The 20540-nt window shown below is 43.5% G+C and overlaps 1 protein-coding gene across 2 annotated transcripts in view; it reads left to right on the top strand.

Moving 5' to 3' along the window:
• Positions 1-20540, top strand: part of elmo1 (engulfment and cell motility 1 (ced-12 homolog, C. elegans)) — a 65085-nt gene that overhangs the window by 12305 nt on the left and 32240 nt on the right. Inside the window, exons 2-14 of one of the 2 annotated variants that reach the window (XM_030788956.1) lie at positions 8668-8799; positions 10271-10311; positions 10477-10549; positions 10699-10749; positions 11462-11631; positions 14398-14433; positions 16424-16523; positions 16776-16927; positions 17122-17200; positions 18538-18579; positions 18820-18870; positions 19136-19258; positions 19359-19487. In XM_030788956.1, coding sequence (XP_030644816.1) covers positions 8722-8799; positions 10271-10311; positions 10477-10549; positions 10699-10749; positions 11462-11631; positions 14398-14433; positions 16424-16523; positions 16776-16927; positions 17122-17200; positions 18538-18579; positions 18820-18870; positions 19136-19258; positions 19359-19487 — 1125 coding nt within the window. In that variant the 5' untranslated portion in view covers positions 8668-8721. Of the gene's footprint in view, positions 1-2675; positions 2747-8667; positions 8800-10270; positions 10312-10476; positions 10550-10698; positions 10750-11461; positions 11632-14397; positions 14434-16423; positions 16524-16775; positions 16928-17121; positions 17201-18537; positions 18580-18819; positions 18871-19135; positions 19259-19358; positions 19488-20540 lie in introns of those variants that run through there. The other variant, XM_030788957.1, reaches the window with a different exon arrangement.

Below are 20540 nucleotides of genomic sequence, written 5' to 3'. Positions count from 1 at the left end.
ACCCGAATCTTTAACCTTCTTTAATTTAAATCAGATCCAGCATTTTTTTGGGTAAGTCCACTGCAGATTTCCAGATCGACATTTCCTCAGGACTTTGCCAGTTTGAAATCCATTTATTAGCTGTAATGTTATTCTTGCTGATGCCTCTTTCCCTCTGGAGGACTCGTGTTGCAGGAGGTTATCCAAGATCGCATACTTCCTCTAAACAATATTTTTTTTCTTATTTGAATTTGTGAATGCGGAGAATTGTTGTCTTGGTTTAAAAAGAGAGAGAGAGAACTCCTGATGGTCGTGGCCTCACGTAATGAGGCTGCTTTGTACGGCAGGCATAGATCCAGTCGGCCTTTCTCTTTTTCTTTTTCCCTTTTTTTTTTTAAAGTTTCATGTACAGTAGATGAAATTTAATTAAAGTGTGAGAAAGACAGTGTTTGAAAATGTTCCTTTTACCCATCTCTGAAGTTACGTAGTGTCTGTGCATCCATGTCTGAAACTTTTTATGATCCTTCAGGGTTTGAGTAATCACTGTTTTCTGGAAGAGATCGAAAAGCCTTCAGATGAGACAGATTCTAGTTGCCAATGGGTAGATGTATTAAACTGTGGCATCCACTCTGTCACCGACGTTCAGTATGTTCCAACAAAGGGCTCAGACTTAGCAAGTTAATATTCACTGTCAGGCACCCCACAGGGTTGGGAGAATGGCCCCTGGGTGCCTCTGGCTTGGTGGGGGAGGGTGGATGCAAAGCTACTGAAATATAGAAAAGGCTAATTGGAACACATGCATCTCCAAGGACATGATTGCTTCAGTGATGAGCTGGAAGAGTGAATCTCCACTAGGGCTGCTGTTAGTGGATGCAGTGAATATTTCAGAGTAATATGAACTAATATGAGTGTTTGGAATGGGAGGAGCTTTGCGTCCTGAATATCCTCGGTAGCGATCAGCCTTGTGAGGAGGATTTTAATCTGAGGAATAAATAGCGCTTGACACAGGTGTATAAATGTGTTTTAACGAGGTTTTTCAAGTATGCTGTAAACTTCAGTGCGAAGCTCTTACATGGATTTGTTGTGTTGGAGACCTTGACATGAAGAAAGGTCACGGTTTAATTTTAGAAGTCTTCATCTTTTTGTGGAAATGTTTTATAGAGCCATACAGATTTGTGACTCATTTTTCCTCTCCATCTCTCTCTCTCTCTTTCTCTCTCTCTCTGTCTCTCTCTCTCTCTCTCTGGTGACCGTAGCCTTGACCATTCGAGGCTGTAATTTTTCCACTGTTTGTGTGTCATTCATCACTGTACTCACTTGATCTACAGAACCGCACGGCGGCGAAAGCCACTGCCCAGCCCTTTCCGTCGCTTAGCGATCGTCTCTCCTCTCTAAACATAGACCAACCCCTGCTCCTCCTGCAGCCCATCCCGCTTTATAACCTAGAAACACATCCACCACAGCCTAGAAACCGGTGCTCAAATCTCTCCAAAAAGCCCACACTGGGTGGGACAAACATATGTTCTTCGTCTTCTACAGACACGAGCCAATTAACTCATCATCCCCCTACACTTTTAATGACCACTGAGACATTAGAGACTCTAAAGCTTGTGACACCCCCCCCCCCCCCCCCCCTTTTTCATCTCATCTCGAAGACCCAGCTGCTACTGTTGCATCAATAATGAGGGAAGCATTTGAGCTATTGCAAGCGTGGTGATGTTTGAAATGAAAGTCTGTGGAATGGTGTAATCAGTGGCTCTTGTCCTTCTTGATCAGTCTTTTTTTTTTTTTTTTTTTCTTTTTTGTTAAGGATCTGAAAACAGCCACCTGGGTAAAGCTAATGTGCACTCTCTTACTGCCATTGTGTGTTTGACTGCTGCAGAACTCCTGCTCGTGTTATGACGTGAAAGGAATTCTGTAAATATTTCTGCAGTGAACTCACACAGTGTATTAAACACTTTTACTGCTTTACCTCCGGACATGAGACATCTGTTAGGTTTAATATTTGGGCCTTGAGGCTGTCTGTCAGTAAAGTTGAAATTTAAATGCGTAATTAAGCAATCTGTGGGATTGTTTTGTTGTGTGTCCATCTGAGGCACTAAAACAACACAGTGTCATGGACTGCATTTGATGACTGAGTAATTAACTAGTCTATTTTTAGATGCAGTGACCAGTCCACATTGATCCAATGTAATTGTATGCTTATAGGTGAGGGGAAAAGACAGTCAAATCAATATCTTTTTGTCCTTTAAGTGAAGCATAGAGAAACAATCAGTTTATCCTGTAACTGGATTCTGTTTCTTTCCAGTTAAAAGGGGATCAGCTGTTTTTTCCTGGCTTTTGTTAAGGGTTTTGAATATCGGCAACACCCTACAGCTGTAGAATGGGTTCAAAACAACGCAGTTGCCAGCTTTTGAGTCAGTTTCCTCTACGTTGCTTCAGTTGTGTCTTATCTTTGAATTTTGGCGCTTTTTCAGATTGCTTCGGCAGGGCCCGTTTCCTCTTCTCGTGACGAACGCCTACTTCCTCCTTCTGTTCGCATCTCTCCCTCTCTCACTCTTTCCCTTCACTCTGTCTTTGACCGGCCAAGTGGAGACCCGGTGAAGTTGGATGGTTGAACCTTAGACCCTGGAGGCTTTTGTATCTTTGAGGATGCACAGTTGAATGAAGAGCTTTTTTTCTCCTCTTTTTCCGCTGTCTCTTTTTCGGAATCTAGAAAGAGAGAGGAGAAGTTTGTCCTCTGGCAGCTCGCTGGGAGGATTTCCGGGTGAGTTCTCTTCGACTGCGGACAGCGGCGGGTCATGTTGAGCTCCAGGGTGTGGCCTTCGGCGTTGGAAACCTTGCTCAGCTCCTGTGCACATCCCTTTCTCTCTCTGAGTGTGTACCCGTGGTCAGAGCTCTGGACTGAGCACCACGCTGAAGGCCCAACTTTGACCCCAATTGGAGTATCTGGCATGAGCCACCTGTTCAGTCTCAGAGTTGCTTTTCGATGTGCTGTTGAGGTATGGATGTGCCTATGGTTTACACCCTTCCTTTCAAGGATGTGCATGTAACATCATTTCAGATTTCCCTTTAGTCTCTTACGTTCTTGATTTTATTGCAGTATCACACTTACTTGGCGTGGTCTTTTGTAGGAAGTGCTACCCTCACGGTCGGTTGAAGTTAGATCAGACACATTTTTCCCTTAGTCATGTATAGTTCTTGATGCAAATGCATTGAATGGATATGGTGTTTGTTGTCGGATGTCCTCACATGTCTATGTGCTTCTTACTGTTTTAAGACTTTGTTTTATTGTGCAGTTTCTGAGCTCACTGCAGTCTTTCTGCAGTGAGAGAGAGAGAGTGAGAGAGTGAGAGAGAGAGAGAGAGAGAGAGAGAGAGAGATAGATACCGTAGAAGTGTTAAGTGCTGTTTTCAGTGAGAGACATGTAACCTCTGGTGGAGTCGTTTTGACAGGATATCCTGGTTAGTGCATGAGGAAAAAAAGAGCACTTGTTTGTGAAACAAAGCCACCGACTGCGGCCTGCGTTTATATATTTAAAAAGAAAAAAAAAAAGGAGAGCGCGGGAGGAATTGTCGAATGGTTTGTTTTTGCAGTGTTTTTGTGTTGTTGTTTTTTTTTTTCATACATACTGTAGTGAAATACATTTGAAGCACACTTCAATTGTTGTTTTTGGTTCCACTTAACGAAAAACTAAACTTACAGAAAAACTAATTTCCCCAGTAAAGACTCCCCAGTAAAGACTGGTATAGAGTGAAGGCTTTGTTTTGGTAGAGCTCATCCTTAAGATGAGTTCCTATCTCTTCTGGAACATCCAAATTTCAACACTCTCTCTCAACACACTCTCAAATTCTGCTTATGTTTCACTGTTGTACATTATTTATTCTTTCTCTCAGCTGTTGTCAGTCACCCAACGGCTAATAAGGCTGGAATATGGGTTCAAATCCACAGTTCACTTCACTTAGATTCTTCGTGTGGAGAGGTGCTGCTTCTCTCTCTCTCTCTCTCTCTCTCTCTCTCTCTCTCTCTTGCTCTCTCTCTCTCTCTCTCTCTCTCTCTCTCTCTCTCGCTCTCTGTGTGTGTGAGTGAGAAATATCTGCTTTCCTCCAGAGCCTCTGAACTGGTTGAGTGAGTGAGGCGAATACATGTATGTATGAGTGAATATCCGACATAGTGAAGACAAGTCCCATTGCTCTTTGCTTTGGAAGTGTTTGGAGGGATATGTTACACACAGACCCTGTGGGGAGAAAGAAGAGACCTTGGACATATCTTTTATAGTCTGTCTGTGTGTGTATTGGGTGTGTTGGGTGGGTGTGTGTGTGTGTGTTCGTGTTGGGTGTAAGAGAGAAACCGAGTAGTAATAACTCAGTAGCTGTCTCTTCATCCTTTGTTTCAGTCCACAGACAAAGGCCTCTGAGCCTTTCTGGCCCCTCATCCTGTCGCTCCCCCCCCCCCCCCCTTTTTTTTTATTTTGTAAAGCCTGGGGGTCTTTGAGGAAGTGTCAGATGAATCTGTAAAAGACCCTTTTATAGACTGTCCCCCACAGCCCTGCTCATGTGCATACACACAAAATCCAACCAGTCTGAACATGAAAGAAAACTCATTCGCCCTCTGTGTTTTGAAACCTGACAAACTAGCAAGTTTGACTGACTGTCGCTCTGAAGTACCTTGCTATAGCGTTCAGAGTGAGGAGTCTGGAGAACTGCCGGTCTGACAAAATACAGTTCCTTTTGCTTATCAGTGAGAACTTTTGAATTGTGTACTTTTTGTTTTTTTCTTTCTTGAGTCGCTTCTTCTTCTTTCTTTTGTCTTTTTTGTGTCGCCCTTTGAAGATGAGAAGCATTAACCACAGAATTATGGGTGACCGTACGACTGTGAGGCTGCTGCGTTTGTTTCTTAAATTACCTCAGAAGATGAAAACTGAGAGTTCAGTCTCTTGCTGAGAAAAAGACAAAGCCTAGCCACACATCAGGTCTCCATTATGGCGTTGACCATGCACTCATAAAATGTTTTTTTTTTTTCTTTTTTATGAATTAACACCATAGTCATTATGTTTTTTGATGTAGTGCACATATCAATTTCTGAAAGTCAGTAAGAAAGCTGTGTGCCTTATTGAATTTTTCTTTTTCTGTTGTGGTATTGTAGTGAGAAATGCTAAGCCATTTCTGTTTAATGCAGAATGGAGGGTGTTTAGATCTTGAAATCTCTGTAATCAAGTTCTGGTCTGTGGCTGAATTACTCCTGTTTTTTCTCTTGTCAGTGCTATGTCAACATGGTCAGATGTTAGGTTAGGTAGATATAGATGTTAGGTAGATATAGAGGTCAGGTAGATATGGTATGCAGCGACTTGTAATGGAATGTTGTGCATCTTAGTCAATGTGCTTGTCTCTGTTCTCTTTGTTTGTTTGCTTGGAACCAATATGCTTCTCTCTGTCTCTTTGTTTGTTTTGTTTGTGTGTCGTTCTTTCTTTCTTTCTTGCTCTTTGCTCTCTTGTTCTCGCTCTCACTCTCCCTCTCCCTCTCCATCTCACTCTCTCTCTCTCTCTCTCTATTTTTTTCTGTCTCTTTTTTTCTGTCTCTCCCTCTCTCTTTCAGAATTTCAAGACTGAGAATTGACAATGTAGCTGAGCCCACAAGACAGGCAAGAGATGGGGGGGGGGGGGGGGGGGGAATAGATGAAGAGATGCTGCAAGAGGAAGACCGAGAAAGAGAGAGGATTAGAGCCTAGCTTTACCCCTTTGGTAGTTGTAGAGGGAGGTCTATTTCACTTCACTATGATTCAAGGACAGAGAAAGGAATTGACTAAGCGTGACAGTGACATTCTTAATAACCCCAGCAGCTTTGGCAAACACAGCAACACCACAGAAAGAAAATGTTTACTGGCTGACCTTAAACCACAAATCTTCTTGGACTGGGATGACACTGAGAGTTTTTTTATGTGAGTCAAACCCTGATTAACAGTCAGCTCTTAACCGCTCAGCTATACACACACACGGAATATTCTAGACGGACAGGCGTAGGGTGGGCCTGCTTCGAGTAGCATCTTGACAAGCCTCACTTTCACTGAGTCAGTGTCCAGGGAAACCGAATCGATGAGAACAGGATTTCAAACCTCTCGCCCTTCCCTGCAGTAATTGACTGGCGAAGCTTAACATGAATCAGCCCTTCTGCTATCAGTTCTGAACGTTACGTATTGATTGACAGGACCTGATGTTCAGAAAACAAATGGTTTTTAAAGGTTTAATATGTAATTTTTTTTAACCGTTACTATGTTTTGATACACTGAAGCATGAGGCCATAGAATGAAAGAGGTTAAGCAGATTGGGATCCAAAAGATGACCACTGTCCAGTTTGACAGACCAAAAAAGGAAAAAAAGAGAAAGAGTTCACCCAAGTCCATAGTGTATTTTTTCCCTGTATAGACCCTGTATTCGCTGTATAAGTTCATCAAAAAAAAAGGGCAGATATGCATCAGTCTTTTCGAAACTGAACAAGAAGGAATCTGCTCTGCCCCTTTAACAAAATTTACAGTAATGACACACTGTGTTTCAGTCTGCCACTGACCTCATCCTGCCTAATAACATCTTTATAATTGCATCTTCACTGCTGAATCCCGGCAGTGACTCCAACTAATTCATACTCACCGGGAGCTGATTGGCCTTCCTTCCCACTGACACACACCGCTCCACTTTAACAGTTTTGTTTATTGTTGGCCTTTACCGAAGAGAACCCTTCATTCATCTCTCCTGTATGAGAAAGGTCAATGGTGCATAGTAGTAGTGGTGGTGGTGTTGTGGCGGGGGGGGGGGGGGGGGGGGGGGGGGTTGGATGGATACCTGAAGGGTAGGGAAGGTTCTGAAGGCTAGGCAGCTATGCTTTTTGGAGAAGCGTGAATGTGTTGTGACTGAAACCCTAAATATAGAGGCAGGCAAGGTGAAGTCAGACTTATATTTCCCCAGAGGGGTGAGAGAGAGAGAGAGAGAGAGAGAGAGAGAGAGAGACAGAGAGAGACAGAGAGAGGGAGAGAGAAAAAAAAGGGCAACTTGTGTTTCTCTAGATAGTTTGTGCCTATTTCTTATTATCCATTCATTTTCACTCTCGCTTCCCTGCCAGGTCTCCTCCTCATCTCTTCTGAGAAGAGAAAATAGGCAGTTAAAGAGTTGGAGAAGAAAACAGGGAGGTGAAGGATAGAATGAGAATCTTTTAAAGACAGTGTAGCGTCACTGCCTGCCTATTATTCAGCTGTGATTCAGAGAGCGGAGTTAATGTCAACTTTTAACGAAGCTGTTTAGAAATGTTGTTTAGAAAAAAAAACAAAAACGCCTTGCTTTTTTTCTTTGCCAAGAAAACATTACAGATTTAATAGGAATAATGGAAACTTGATGATATGAGATGCATGAGCACGACCAAAACAACACACCCTGGAAAAAAAAAAAAAAGGAGGTGATGCATCTACTGATGTAATGGATGCCATGGCAACAGACCCTTGGTAAAGTCTGCTCAGATTATTATGGGATGAGTCATGCCAGACGGGTGACATGGCAGCAAGGTTGAATAGACAGCAGTGATGCAGGATAGCGTGTTGTTATGTGTTTGTGTGTGTGTGTGCGTGTGCGTGTGTGTGCGTGTGCGTGTGTGTGTGGTTGTGTGCGTGCATGCATGTGTGGGAGGTTGTGTGTGTGTGTGTGTGTGTGCGAGTGTGCATGTATGTGTGTGTATGTGTGGTTGTTTTCACCAGGGGAACTAGCCCCATGCATTATGAAAGGGGATTAAAAATGTAATGGGGTTTATCCACATGGAGCAAAGATGATCCAAGCCATCCAGACTGCCTAGAGAACTGAATAATTAATACAATGCTTTGAGGTCTCGTAATTTTTTGTTTTCACTTTTATTCATTCGTTCATTAATTTTGGTTGACCTATTGGCTCTATGAATAGTTTAGAAATGTTATGCTGTTCCATTGTATAATCATATAGTTTATTGTCAACCTCGCAGCTTGGGGTGCGTGTAAACCCATTTCTGTTGCTCCAGTGCTGTAGTCCTCCTGTGATAAGGGGCTTAACTCCCTATCTGTCAAGCTCAGGAGAGTTTTAACCAATCACATCTCCAGTTTGTTAAACAGACCAGTCAGTCTGCACACTCCTAATACTCACTGGTAATGTCCAAGACCTTTTGGGATTAAAACCCACAGAGTTGTGGATGTAAAGGCCAAAGCTATTTCATACCTGAGGCCTTTAGCACCTTAGATTTGTGTGTGTCTCTCTCTTACACACACACACACAAACACACACAGACTATTCAGGGAGTCAACCACAACAAAGTGTGTCTCCTGGAATGACCCTCACAAATGAATCTGCAAGACAGCGTGTGTATTAGAAAACGTCTGATCGTGCAGCTGAGTGAAGGCCGGTCTCCAGCCGCGATCCAGAAGTCTCCTCGCTGCATGTATCTCGTTAGTACGGACGCAGTTGAAAAATGTAACAGTTACAAATTTAAACTTTGATCTCGCTCGTGTTTCTTTCCTTGCTACCAGTTGAGTTTTGGGATATGCTTATTTCAGGTGAAGAGCTGGATAATATTTTCTTCGCTCGGTCAGGACAGAGCTCTGAGGTACAGCGGGTATTTGTACTGGATGCGCGTGTGTTGACTTACCCTCCTCCCCTCCTTACGTGTGTGCTTTTCCAACAGGTTTGGATGAGAGCCGGGTGAGAAGTGAGAAGCTAGCAACCCAAAACAGCAGCCATGCCGCCACCAGCTGACATAGTGAAGGTGGCCATCGAGTGGCCGGGAGCTTTCCCCAAACTCATGGAGATCGACCAGGTGGGTGTCTGAGGAGCGACGGGGGTTTTCGGCCCCGCCAGTGACTGCCTCTCACATGCCTCTGACGTTCTTTTTAATGTTAAATGGATAATGTTGACATAAATAGCCTTTAGCAATACATTTCTATGGATTGTTGTTCATTAGCTGAGAACAAAATGCCACATCTCTGTCTGTCAGCCATGCTGCTGTGTGTAGTTTTGTGTAGTTGGAAGTTTTACCTGTAGAACTCATTTATAATCTGTGTGTTCAGTGTAGTGAGTCCTGTTGTATTAGCGCTTGCACAATGCACAGGGCTTTGTTTTGCTTGGAATTAGAGAGAGAGAGTATGGCAGCAGGGTCGTGTTTTATTATGAGTCATGCCTGACAAAACATTACATTGACTAGTGAAATCTGCGTGTTTTGTTTGAAATGATTCTACATGTAAACATTTCTGTTCAGGCGGCATTCAGCCCGTGAGGCATCTACGCATGGTTGCTTGGGAAAAAAAAAAGAAGGGAAAAAAAAAACATATTTCTTTTAATCCTACGTTCGTGTCATGAGTGTGGCGATGCTAAGCCTGTAGCGTATGCCTGGCTGAGTCGCTGTGAGGATGTGCTAAAGAAGCTCCAGTTCCTACTGAGACTAGCTATGCATAAATCACCATCTCATCGGCTGGCTCCCTTATTTACACACACTCACAGCTAGCTCTCTCTCTCTCTCTCTCTCTCTCTCTCTCTCTCTCTTTCCCTTTCCCTCTCTCGCTCTCTCTCTCTCTCTCTCTCTCTCTCTCTCTCTTTCTCTCTTTTCTCTCTCTCTTTCTCTCTCTCTCTCTCTCTCTCTCTCGCTCTCTCTCTCTCTTCTTCTCTCTCTGTCTCTCTGTCTCTCTTTCTCTCTCTCTGTCTTTCTCTCATTTTCATGAATATCCTAGGGCCTTATTGTCTCACAGTCAAAATGTTTTCCCATCAGCTCTGCAACGCTAGATTGCCAGTCTATTCTCGGTTATGCGTAGCTATGTTAATGACAGCATGGGCCAATAAGGTTATAGAGGAAGTTTTAGCTCTGTTTATAGTTCATTAGGCTGAAAAGGTGGCCCATGTCTCTTAACACACGCTTCTAAGTGACCACAACAGCTGTACTTGGCCCACGCTAACCGTCTATTACAGAGCTGGAGGTGGGGGGGGGGGTGTCGGTATTCAAGGGTTGAGCCTCCGTTTGTTAAGAACGACATTTGCTGAGTTAATGCTCACCCTCTTTATTCACGCTACAGTTCCGACGCTCTTCAGCAGTATTAGGACCTCACTTCTGAACTGTATGTTCAGTAACCAGATCATGTTGTGTTGATACACGTTAGGAATCAAAGGCCTAGTCTGTAGTGTTGTTTGTCGTGACGTGCAAATATCGTCTAATGCTCCCTCTCCGACATCTCTACATCCCAAATTTCCAAAGAGAAAACACCCGCCTTAACCAAGTCTCTCATTTTTATCACTCACAGAAAAAGCCACTCTCAGCCATCATTAAAGAAGTTTGTGATGGGTAAGTCATTTGAGTTGAGTTTCTTTTTTTTTTTTTTTTTTGAAGGCTTTTTGACAGTAATGGACTTGGTTTTTTTTTCTTTTTTTGCACAAAGAGCATTACCTCTCGCAATGCCTGAGTGGTATTTAAAATAGCTGTTCCCGTTGTTTGTTTGTTTGCTTGTAGGTGGCAGCTGCCAAACCCTGAAACCTATGCCCTACAAAATGCTGATCCCACAAATTTTTACATCACTGAAAAGGTTGCCTCGTGCTTTTTCAATTTCTATTTTCTTTCCCCTCAAAAATTCTGCTTTTTCATCAAACTTATGCTGACTTTAAATGGCTTTTTAGAATGACTTTCTCTCTCTCTCTCTCTCTCTCTTTTCTTTTTCTCTTCTTTTCGCCGCAGAATCGCAACAACATCAAGAACGGTTCCATCCTCCGTCTTACCACATCGCCCGTGAGTGTCAGATCTGCTTTTGTCTAAGTTTTCATCTCTCTCGGTTTCCACAAGCTCATTATCAGTAGGAGAGAGAGACCTAGCTTTATCCCTGTAAGTGCCGCCCACTCCTGTTCGTGACCCATAATCCTCCAGATGTGAAGGGCGATAGGTTAGTCCTGCCGGAGCCTGTAATAGTGTCTGCAGCTTTAGAAATTCTTGCCTGACATGTTGAGGCAAAAAAGGTAACAGCCACATTTTGTCTCTTGCACAAATATTGTAGCCCACAACAAAAGAATTTGGACATCAATGTTTTTTTTTGTTGTTTGTTTGTTTGTTTGTTTTTAAGGTTTCATTTTTTTAGTACGTCATTTAAAGATATAACCTTTAAATATCTACATTAGTAATAGTGATGAGAATTCATAGCCAATTTCCTCACATAACCATCTGTAGCCTGAAGCGATTGTATTTAGAAGACGATTTAAAGTGCGAAAATATGCGCAGGGTATCAGAGCAAAACATAATCTCAGTTCACTGAACCATGGGCTCGTTCCAGAATAAACAGCTGTGTTCCCACACGGCTATGTGCAAGTACCTGTATCAACACTGACTCTTGAATGTACCCCCCCCCCATCTCTCTCTCTCTCTTTCTCTCTCTCTCTCTCTGTTTGTCTCTGTCTCTCTCTCTCTGTCTCTCTCTCTATTGTCTGTGTTACTGATGCCACGGCAACAGGCCCAGATGGCACAGCAACTTCATGAACGCATCCAATCAGCCAGCATGGACATGAAACTGGACGCGCTGAAGGATCTGGCCAATGCCTCACGAGACATCACCTTTGCCCAGGAGTTCATCAACCTGGATGGCATCTCTCTGCTCACACAGATGGTGGAGAGTGGCACCGAGTAAGTCCCGCTCTTATCCTTTACTTCTTCCTCTCCTCCTCCTACTGCTCTGTTCATTCTTTTCATCCAACCATTCTGAGGTGTGACCAAACAGCAGGCATTGAGGATCAGTCACGCCCATTGACTTGCACTGTACATTGCGAAAAGTGAATTTGCGTTGTACACCTATGGAGACAATGGGGAATGAGGTTCTTATTTGACAGTTCTAGTCTAGTCTAGTTCTAGTGCCAAAAATGTCCACATCCACACTATTAAAGGACAGTACTTTTTGGAAATGAAAAAAAAAAAATCCGTGAGTGATGAAATCCGACTGCGGGGAAGGAATCGTAACCTTCAGCACACTTTCACTGGCATTGTGAAATTCTAGAAAGGAAAGCACTGTGCTGGGGAGATTGTCTTTCACGCTGAGATTTATTAATGATTCATTAAAACCCACACCTCTCATTCCTCTGCCAGTACAGAACAGAGCAGCTTCGCCAGCGCGGCGGCTAGTCAGGTCATATCACTTGAAGGTTATACTGAGGGTCAACTAACTGCTGAGCTGGATTTTTTTTTTTTTTTTTTTCAGCAGCCCTCATGTTGACGCATACCCCTCGGGAAAACAGCATTCTGCTAGCAGACCAAAATCCCTCGCTGGAGGGTAGGAGGGAGGTAGACAGAGAAAGTGAGAGAGAGACAAAAAGAGTGAGCAGTAGACGGTAAGGGAGAAGGAGGCATAAGGTTGAGGAAAGGAACTGAGAGAGAGAGAGAGAGAGAGAGAGAGAGAGAGAGAGAGATGAGCTGAAGGTTATGTCATATGAAAGCCAAACAGCACAAATACAGCGATGCCAGCAGCACCACAGTGCGCGCGCGCGCACACACACACACACCTTCAACTGTAATGCAGTCAGTCAGAGCAGTTTCACAAATGACTTTATTCAGATGAATGGCCAAGGTTCCCAGCAGTATCTCCACCACGGTGAGGCTTAACCCCCAGTGTGCACAGAGAAAATTACTCATAGCCAGACAGAGGTGGGCATCTTGCCTCTTTTTTTTTTTTGTTTTCTGCTGCGCACCAGCTTAATTATTCTTCTTCCACCTATCGAGACTTCCCTACCGTGACTCACAGCCAAGGTCAGACCGGATTGGTCGATGTTTTTCTGACCTCCCTTGAAGCTCTAGAGGGATTGGGTTGTGCAACACATCTTTAAACGCATAATTTAGTCATGCGTCCTTCAAGGCTAGCTGAGGAGATAACCCTCTCACCCCACGCTAGTGAGGGTTACACCTTATGTTAACACCATTGTAATTTTCATCTCATTTTTGTCTCCTTCCTCACCTCAGTAGCAGAGTCCCCGGTGGAGGGTGGGATGGGGGGGGGGGGGGGGGGGGGGGGGGTGAGATTTTGAACAGCGCAGTAAATTATGGCAGTGTCCTTAGGGCTCCATGTTCCGTGAGCACACATTACATAAAGGAGCTCTGTGTCAACAGCTCATGACCTCAGTTGGTCTGTGTGTGGGTTTCTATGAAGTCCTTTCATACCAAAATGAAACACACAAGCGCACACACAGAGGCACGCATACACACACACTTAAATTTTTGCCACAAATTCCTGTCAGCCACTGACCATGATACGATTCTTCAAGAGACTTGAGCATGACAGCACTCTTAAGGGCAGACAACTTTAAGCTCTAGGCTTCTGCTGATGACATCACTTTATATGTATGTCAGGGCAGGAATGGAAAGGGCTCAGCGCCACCTACTGGTACATACTTGCATCAGATATACACTCTCTTTGTTTCACCAAAGCCAGACTTGTGTTCAGAATACAGTGCAAAGTAGCGGGCCACAGCAAAGAACAGCATGTCTTTATATAAACTGTCTTATGTAGAGAGCCAATGCCTCGCTGAGGGGTCACCCAAAAAAGAGAGTTTAATTGTCAACAATATAAATGTAGTACAATACATTGTAGATGTTTTCCAGATATAAATGTTGTCATGTAAGTCGGCGTCTCTCAAACTATGGGCCGCGGACCAGCGCCGAGGAAACTGCCGGGTCCCCGCCCCCTTGACCTAACAACTTGCTTTGAAAATAGGAACATTTTATTCAAGATTCTGGAATGTTACGTGTTCTCGCCCGGGAAAACTTGTCCACGTTCTAGAATCTTGAATAAAATGTTACTGTTTTCATCTGGTGATTGACAGAAACACCCAGCATAATTTAGCTGTGGCAGGGCTCTGCAGACCAGCAGTTTCCTCATCATGGACTGGCGCCGATCTGCAACCCCATAGTTTGAGAAACGCTAATGTAAGCGCTATCATTTATATTCAAATGCAAGTTGTTATGTTCAGTCAAATGCAAGTTGTTATGTTCAGTCAAATGAATTTGTTACTCACTATCTGTTAGATGGTTGTCTTGGTGAGATTGTTTTTGAGCTAATCCTTTGCTTTCTCTCTGTTTCTGCTTTGCATGCTTTTTGTCTCTCAGAGTGGGTTGGTTTATTTAAAGTGTGTTATTACCTAAGCGTTCTCTCCCTCATGTTTAATGCCACACATGATGTAAAAATGATTTATCTTGTGTGATTGTTATGCCATGGGCTCAAGCTCTGGTCCAAAATGTATGCACATATTTAAAGTGTAACTTGTGATGTCAAATGGTCAACAGTCTGTCTAAGTTTGCGATCCTAGCAGCAGGAAGCTAACAGATCGGACCTTGGCCTCTGTAAGTTTGAGTCCATGTTTGCTTGTGCTGTCTTCCCTGACGCCAAAGTTTTTAAATCCTTTGCAGACGGTATCAGAAACTACAGAAGATTATGAAGCCATGGTAAGCTCCCTTCCTCCCCCCCACCCACCCTTGCCCCCCCCCGCCCCCCCCCGCCCTTTGGCTGGAGAAACCCCACTGTCTCTGTACTCCTAACCTGCTGACAGAGTTTGCATGATTCAGCTCTGGTCTCCGAGCCCAAAAAACACAGCAGAAAACAGCCTTCTCAGTTTCAAATAATTCACCTGTATGGTTCAAATATCTTTTTTTTTTTTCCCCATGTAACCCAATCAGTCCTTTTTCTCATTTTGCATGTGGTATTGGGCAATGGTAGTAGAGGTAGCACACTAACCCATCTGAAGGGTGTTTCTCTCTCTTTAACATTCTCACAATTCCATTCTCAAGAGTAACCTCAATAAACTTTGAGCCAAAGGGATTTGTGACTGGCTGTTACATAGACACTAGCTCTGAGACTGCATGCTCCTATGTCTCGTTTAACTTTCAGTTTACTCCTTCCAGTTGGATGACTGACTGGAAATGTATTGTGATTGGTTAATAGTGTCTTACTTGGTCGAATGAAGCACAATTTGGTGCAGGTACTCTGTACACCTAGGTTTTCCCAACTGATTGGGACAATAGCAGGTTTATTACCGACATCATATTGATGATACAAAGAGTGCAGGATTATCCAAATTTTCACACTGTTAGATAATGAAACATTTTATTCACTTGCCTGTGGAAGTTGCAGAGCACCTTGTCTATGAGGGTTCTGTTGACCAGAAGTGGTTGTCAAGTACAACCATTGATCTCAGGTCTTTTTTGCATTACATATTACACTTACGTTGCCATTGGTAAGTGAAACCTTAGGGGGAGGGAGGCATAAATAAGATTGTTACAGATTCTTGGACGCCCTTTTTCTACAAACACCATGAATTTAGTACACATAGTCAGTTAGACTTTTCTGCCCATTGCCAGGTGCAAAACGCTTACTCACCCAAATGGTTCATCTATGGACTGCTGTCCTCCAACTACTGTCTATATTACTGTGAGGCCTGACTGTGTGTGCTGCCGTCTGGATCTGTCAAAGGCAAAATGTTCTCTAACTCTAACCAAATCTACAGGAATATGTTGTTGTAACCTTGGTAAATGAAACATCGGGACTATTTTCACATGAAATAATGTATTTTGTTTTATTCCTTTATTTTAGGCAATTTTTATGTTCTGTTTATAGGTTGATTGTATATGCCCATAGACTTGTGTGGCGAGTGAAGAGCAATGCATCGAATAATGTAGACAACAGGATTGTACACAATATGTGATACAGACTTGACTGGACTTACTAAGGTGTAACACTAGAGGGCAGCAGTGTTTAGTAAAAGACCACACATAAAGGTGTGGTCCAACAATGACAGACAAATATTTCCAGCGTTTTGGCATTATAGTTATGTTTTGGGGTTTTTTTTTCAAATAATAAATAAAGAACAAAAATTAAGTACAAATTCACTTATGATACTATCTTTTTCTCTTGAACACAAGGAACTAATTTACAGCAGGTCTTAAACAATGAGATTCTTAAGTCTCACTCCAAGTGGTTTGTTTTAGGGTTTTTCTTTATTTTTCATATTTACATTTATTAGCAAACAGACATGATTGTAGAACTACGTACAGTGTATTTTAATGACAATTTATGTAGGGACTAACCCTGCTTTGTTGTATTTGACATATATTTGTGGCATCCCTCCATCATTCCAAAATCCAACTATCTGCATGGGACAATATTGTCCATCTGCTGTGCTGCTGTCAAGCTCACACTGGTTCTGTGTGAAGCAACTCACCGCGCTGTTCCACAGGGCCAGAGCGTTCGCCGCCGTCTGTGTCATTACATTTCTCTGTGCTGTGGCCTCACTGCCGGCAGATCGCGCCTCTTCTCTCTTGCCTCTTGCCCCCGCCCCCTCGATTAAAGAGCTGAGGCTTCATTTGGCTTGGCTTGGCCCACGCTCGTGTCAGCGGTTAGAGACGAGGCTATTGGCTGTTGTCGTGTGGTTTCTTGCAGCTTCGGTGACCTCTTGTCGTTCACACTGACCGCTTTCGTGGAGCTGATGGACCACGGCATTGTATCCTGGGACACTTTTTCTGTGGCCTTCATCAAGAAGGTTCGTTCACAGGACCACGAGTCCGACGTTTCGCACCTTTCTCTGTGATGTTGTAGAGGTTCATGTTTGCTTCTGTCTTCATGGAGAACTTAATAAAACATAGGTTCTCTCATTGCTCATGTCTGCATTATTAGACACAAAGAATATCTTCTTTTTTTCTCTTCTGGATAACACAGGTCTAATCTTTAATCTCTTAATCTAGGGAAATTAGTCCTCCTCTAATTTGCACTTCCTCTGCTTTCTGAACCACAGATTGCTAGTTATGTGTATAAGTCGAACATGGACACGGCTGTGCTGCAGAGGTCTCTGGCTATCCTGGAGTCCATGGTGCTGAACAGTCAGGATCTCTACCAGAAGGTGGCGCAAGAGATCACCATTGGGCAGCTCATACCCCATTTACAAGGGTACGGGGGAACCGTTTTCAGGAAGGACAGTTCAATAATCACATACTGCAGCAGGATATGACTCCCTTGTTAGCAGTAAACATAAAAGTGTACCTGTAGGCTGAATGTTGTTTTCTTTCTTTCTTTCTTTCTTTCTTTTTTCTTTCTTTGTCCCTCTCTCTCTCTCTCTCTCTCTCTCTCTCTTTGTCTCTCAGGACGGATCAGGATATTCAGACGTACACCATAGCTGTGATTAACGCTCTGTTTCTGAAAGCTCCTGAGGAGAAGAGACAGGTACTTGTGCATGCTCATATTTTCTCTCCCTCCCTTAATTGATGTGTTTTTCCGACATTAAAAGTGAAGAATGGATCTCTTGAGCTGATATGACAGCCTCAGTGCATGACAGCCTCAGTGCATCACTGTACAGCTGGTTTTGGTCTTCTTTTTTTTTAAAATTATTTTAGGTTTGTTTGTTTTTTCATGAGGTAAACCTCCAAAAGTATGAAATGTTCAGAGTGCAAGTGCCAGCACATCTGCAAATCTCAGCAATAATAGAGGTCTTGAGAAAGTGTGTGTGTGTGTGTGTGTGTCTGTATGTTCACATGTGTCCGTACAGATGTGTTTACCTAAATGTTTCTGTGCCCTCTGATTTTGTGTGTCTGTGTTGGTCTGCATGTGTAGCTGTCCTCAGTGGTGTTTTAATGTGTGTTTGTATTTTTTTTTTTTTGTCTAGCAGTGTATTTTGTGCTAATAAGTTTGCACGTGTGTGCGTGCGTGTCAGTCTGCCTTCGTGCTTGGTAATAGCTTAATGTAACAGGGTCATTAGTGTTTGTATGTGTGTGTGTGTGTAAATGAAGGCTGTAACACTGCTAATCCATGCCAACCTTCCCACCACTCTCAGCTATGCTGACGTCAAAGTCCTATTCTACCGCTCTGGCCTGTCAATCCCTCAGTTGCCATGACAACAGAAGGCCGCTCCTCCTAAAGAAAGCTTCCCTCACTGTTGTCTCGCAGAGTGAGACAAGTCAATGAGACACATGCCACGCTCGCAGTGCCCTCCCCTTTATGAGCCAATGGGACAAGAGCGGAGAGTAGTTCTGACTTTTTCCTACCCATGTCTCCCAATCTCGCTTCAGCCCTTAAAAAATGAATGTAGTTATTAAATGTATCTCACGCAGTCAGTAAAAATTGATAGTCCTTGCATGTGCAAGGCTCAGAACATTTCTTAACTTGCTATCAAAGACAAAAAATCGAAACGTGGAGCAGCTAAATATACCCGCTAGACAGCATTGTCCTCCTCACTAAACCAGTACACATTATAGAGGTAACTATTATCTTAAAGAAATCAGATTGAGGTTCGTTTAAGCCGGGGATGACTGCGTCCATGCCCCTGTTGTTTAATTCATTTGCAGTGAAGGAGCTATCTTAAGTTTATGTGAAGAGGCCTCACTGACTTCTATGATAAATCTTCAGTGTTTCACGACTGTCTGTGTAAAGTTACTCCTGTATCTGTTCGCAGACCTGCTGCCTTTTACGTTTCTTCACTGCTAACAAAATTTGCTTTGCTTTCTTCCCTCTATTTCTCTCTCTCACACTGTATTTCTTTTTCCTCGCTGCTCTCGTAACGGTAGTTTGATGAGAAAAATGTGAACATCCTTGATTGTCCTCTAACAGTAAGTGTCTGGTTTGATTTAAACAGAGCTTTTCAAGGTGAAGTGTATCATTAAAATGATACTGCTATTTGTCCAGTGCTTTACTGTGTTTCCGAGCAAAACTTTAATGGCCTCTCTGCGGTCGCATCGATGTTTCGTTCCCTAACTTGTACCCTTAGAAGAGTGTCATGCCTCTTGAAAATATAATTGTGTGTGTATACATGTGTGTGTGTAACTGAGTCTTTCTTTGTCTCTTTGTAGGAGATGGCTCACATTCTTGCACAGAAGCAGCTGCGAAACATCATCCTTACTGTGAGTGCTTCCTCAAATTACTTTGACCTTTGTCTTTTTCTCTTTCTCTTTCTCCCTCTCCCACCTTCTTTCTCTCTTTTTTTTCTCTCTCTCTCTCTCTTTCCCCCCATCCCTCTCCCTCCCTCTGTCCAGCCTCATCTGTTCTTTGTGTTCTTCCCTTTCTGAGCTTTTGACTTTTTCCCTCGTTTCAAATGTACTCAGCCCTTGTCTCTGTCTAATGGACCTCATTTTAATGAATCTCTCTCTCTGTCTTTCTCTCTCTCAGAATGTGATTAGGAGCCCAAAGCCCATTAATGATGAAATGGCACACCAGCTGTACGTGCTGCAGGTCTTAACCTTTAACCTTCTGGAGGACCGCATGATGACAAAAATGGACCCCCAGGACCAGGTGAGCACATCCCCCCCCAAAGATGAACCTTCTAACCTGCCAGTCACCGCCTCTAAAATGACCCTTGTCTGTCTGTTTGACTGTCTGTCTGTATTCACAGGCTCAGAGGGACATTATCTTTGAGCTGCGGAGGATTGCTTTTGACGTGGAGTGCGAGTCTAACAACAGCGGAAGCATCGAGAAGCGCAAGTCCATGTACACCAGAGACTATAAAAAACTGGGCTTCATTGTAAGTCACTTTCACAGCAGAGAAGATTTTAGAACCCCTAGCGGTGGATATTTATAGGAAATCAATACGACGCCTTCACAAATAATAATTTATCGATGAAATACAATTGGCAACAGTGAAATTTTGAAATGTTGTCAGCTAACACCTGATTTAAGGGAACTACTTGACGATTCAGATTGCGTCTCTGAAACGGTTAAGCGGCGAGCTCCATTTAGTTTGGCCTCTGCCTGAAAAGTTTAAGTGAGACTCAATATCGTGCTTTGTCAGAAAATCTCAGGGATCTTAAAGCCACTGTCAAAGTAGCTTTGGAAACGGCACTGCTTGTCAAACGGGTGTCGGATCCAATAACTGTTTCCGCGGTCCGTTACACACCCACCAGACTGAACGCGTGTTTAAGACACGGCAATTTATCTCACTCCACTGACACGCAACACTGTGCATGGTCGCAGTTGCTGTGGATGGATGTTTTTTTTTTTTTTTTGGGATGATGTGTTGCCAGCCGCTTCACGTACCCAGTTTAAAGGGCTAAGTTGGAATGTCCAGCAGGTGCTGTGTTTGATGGCGGATGGTGAAGCTTGACTTGATGCTACGGGCGGCGAGGGCTGCTTTCGGAGCGTGCAAAAAGCGTATCGCTGTCAGTGACATGTTGAGGTGGGAGGGAGCTAAAGCCGTCCTCTACTCATACCCCCCATCCCCCCCCCCCCCCCCACCCCCCATCCCCCAAAGCCGTGAGAGACTCGCTAAGACCCATCTCATGCTGCCGTGTGCTGGCCACCGATAAGGCCTGCTTTTAATTCCTGCAGCACTGTATGAAAACTCCCTCCTCTCTTACACTCACACACACACACACACACGCACGAACATGCAACGTACTCCTGTAATGTACAGCAGGGGTGACACAGCGCTGTGATTGAGTCTCTCTCTTTTGCTGTATCTTGTATTTAGTGTGGCGTGGGAGTATGGGAGTTTGTCTCTCTGTGTATTTTGAAGCTGTTGGGTGCTGCAGTCTTGGCCAGTAGGACTGAGTTCTAATGAGCCTTTTGTTGTGATGCT

The sequence above is a fragment of the Chanos chanos genome, chromosome 12, assembly GCF_902362185.1.
Source record: "Chanos chanos chromosome 12, fChaCha1.1, whole genome shotgun sequence".
In the NCBI taxonomy this organism is placed as follows: Eukaryota; Metazoa; Chordata; class Actinopteri; order Gonorynchiformes; family Chanidae; genus Chanos; species Chanos chanos.
The sequence above is the reverse complement of the archived record's forward strand: the minus strand, read 5'-3'. Positions and strand labels throughout refer to the sequence as shown.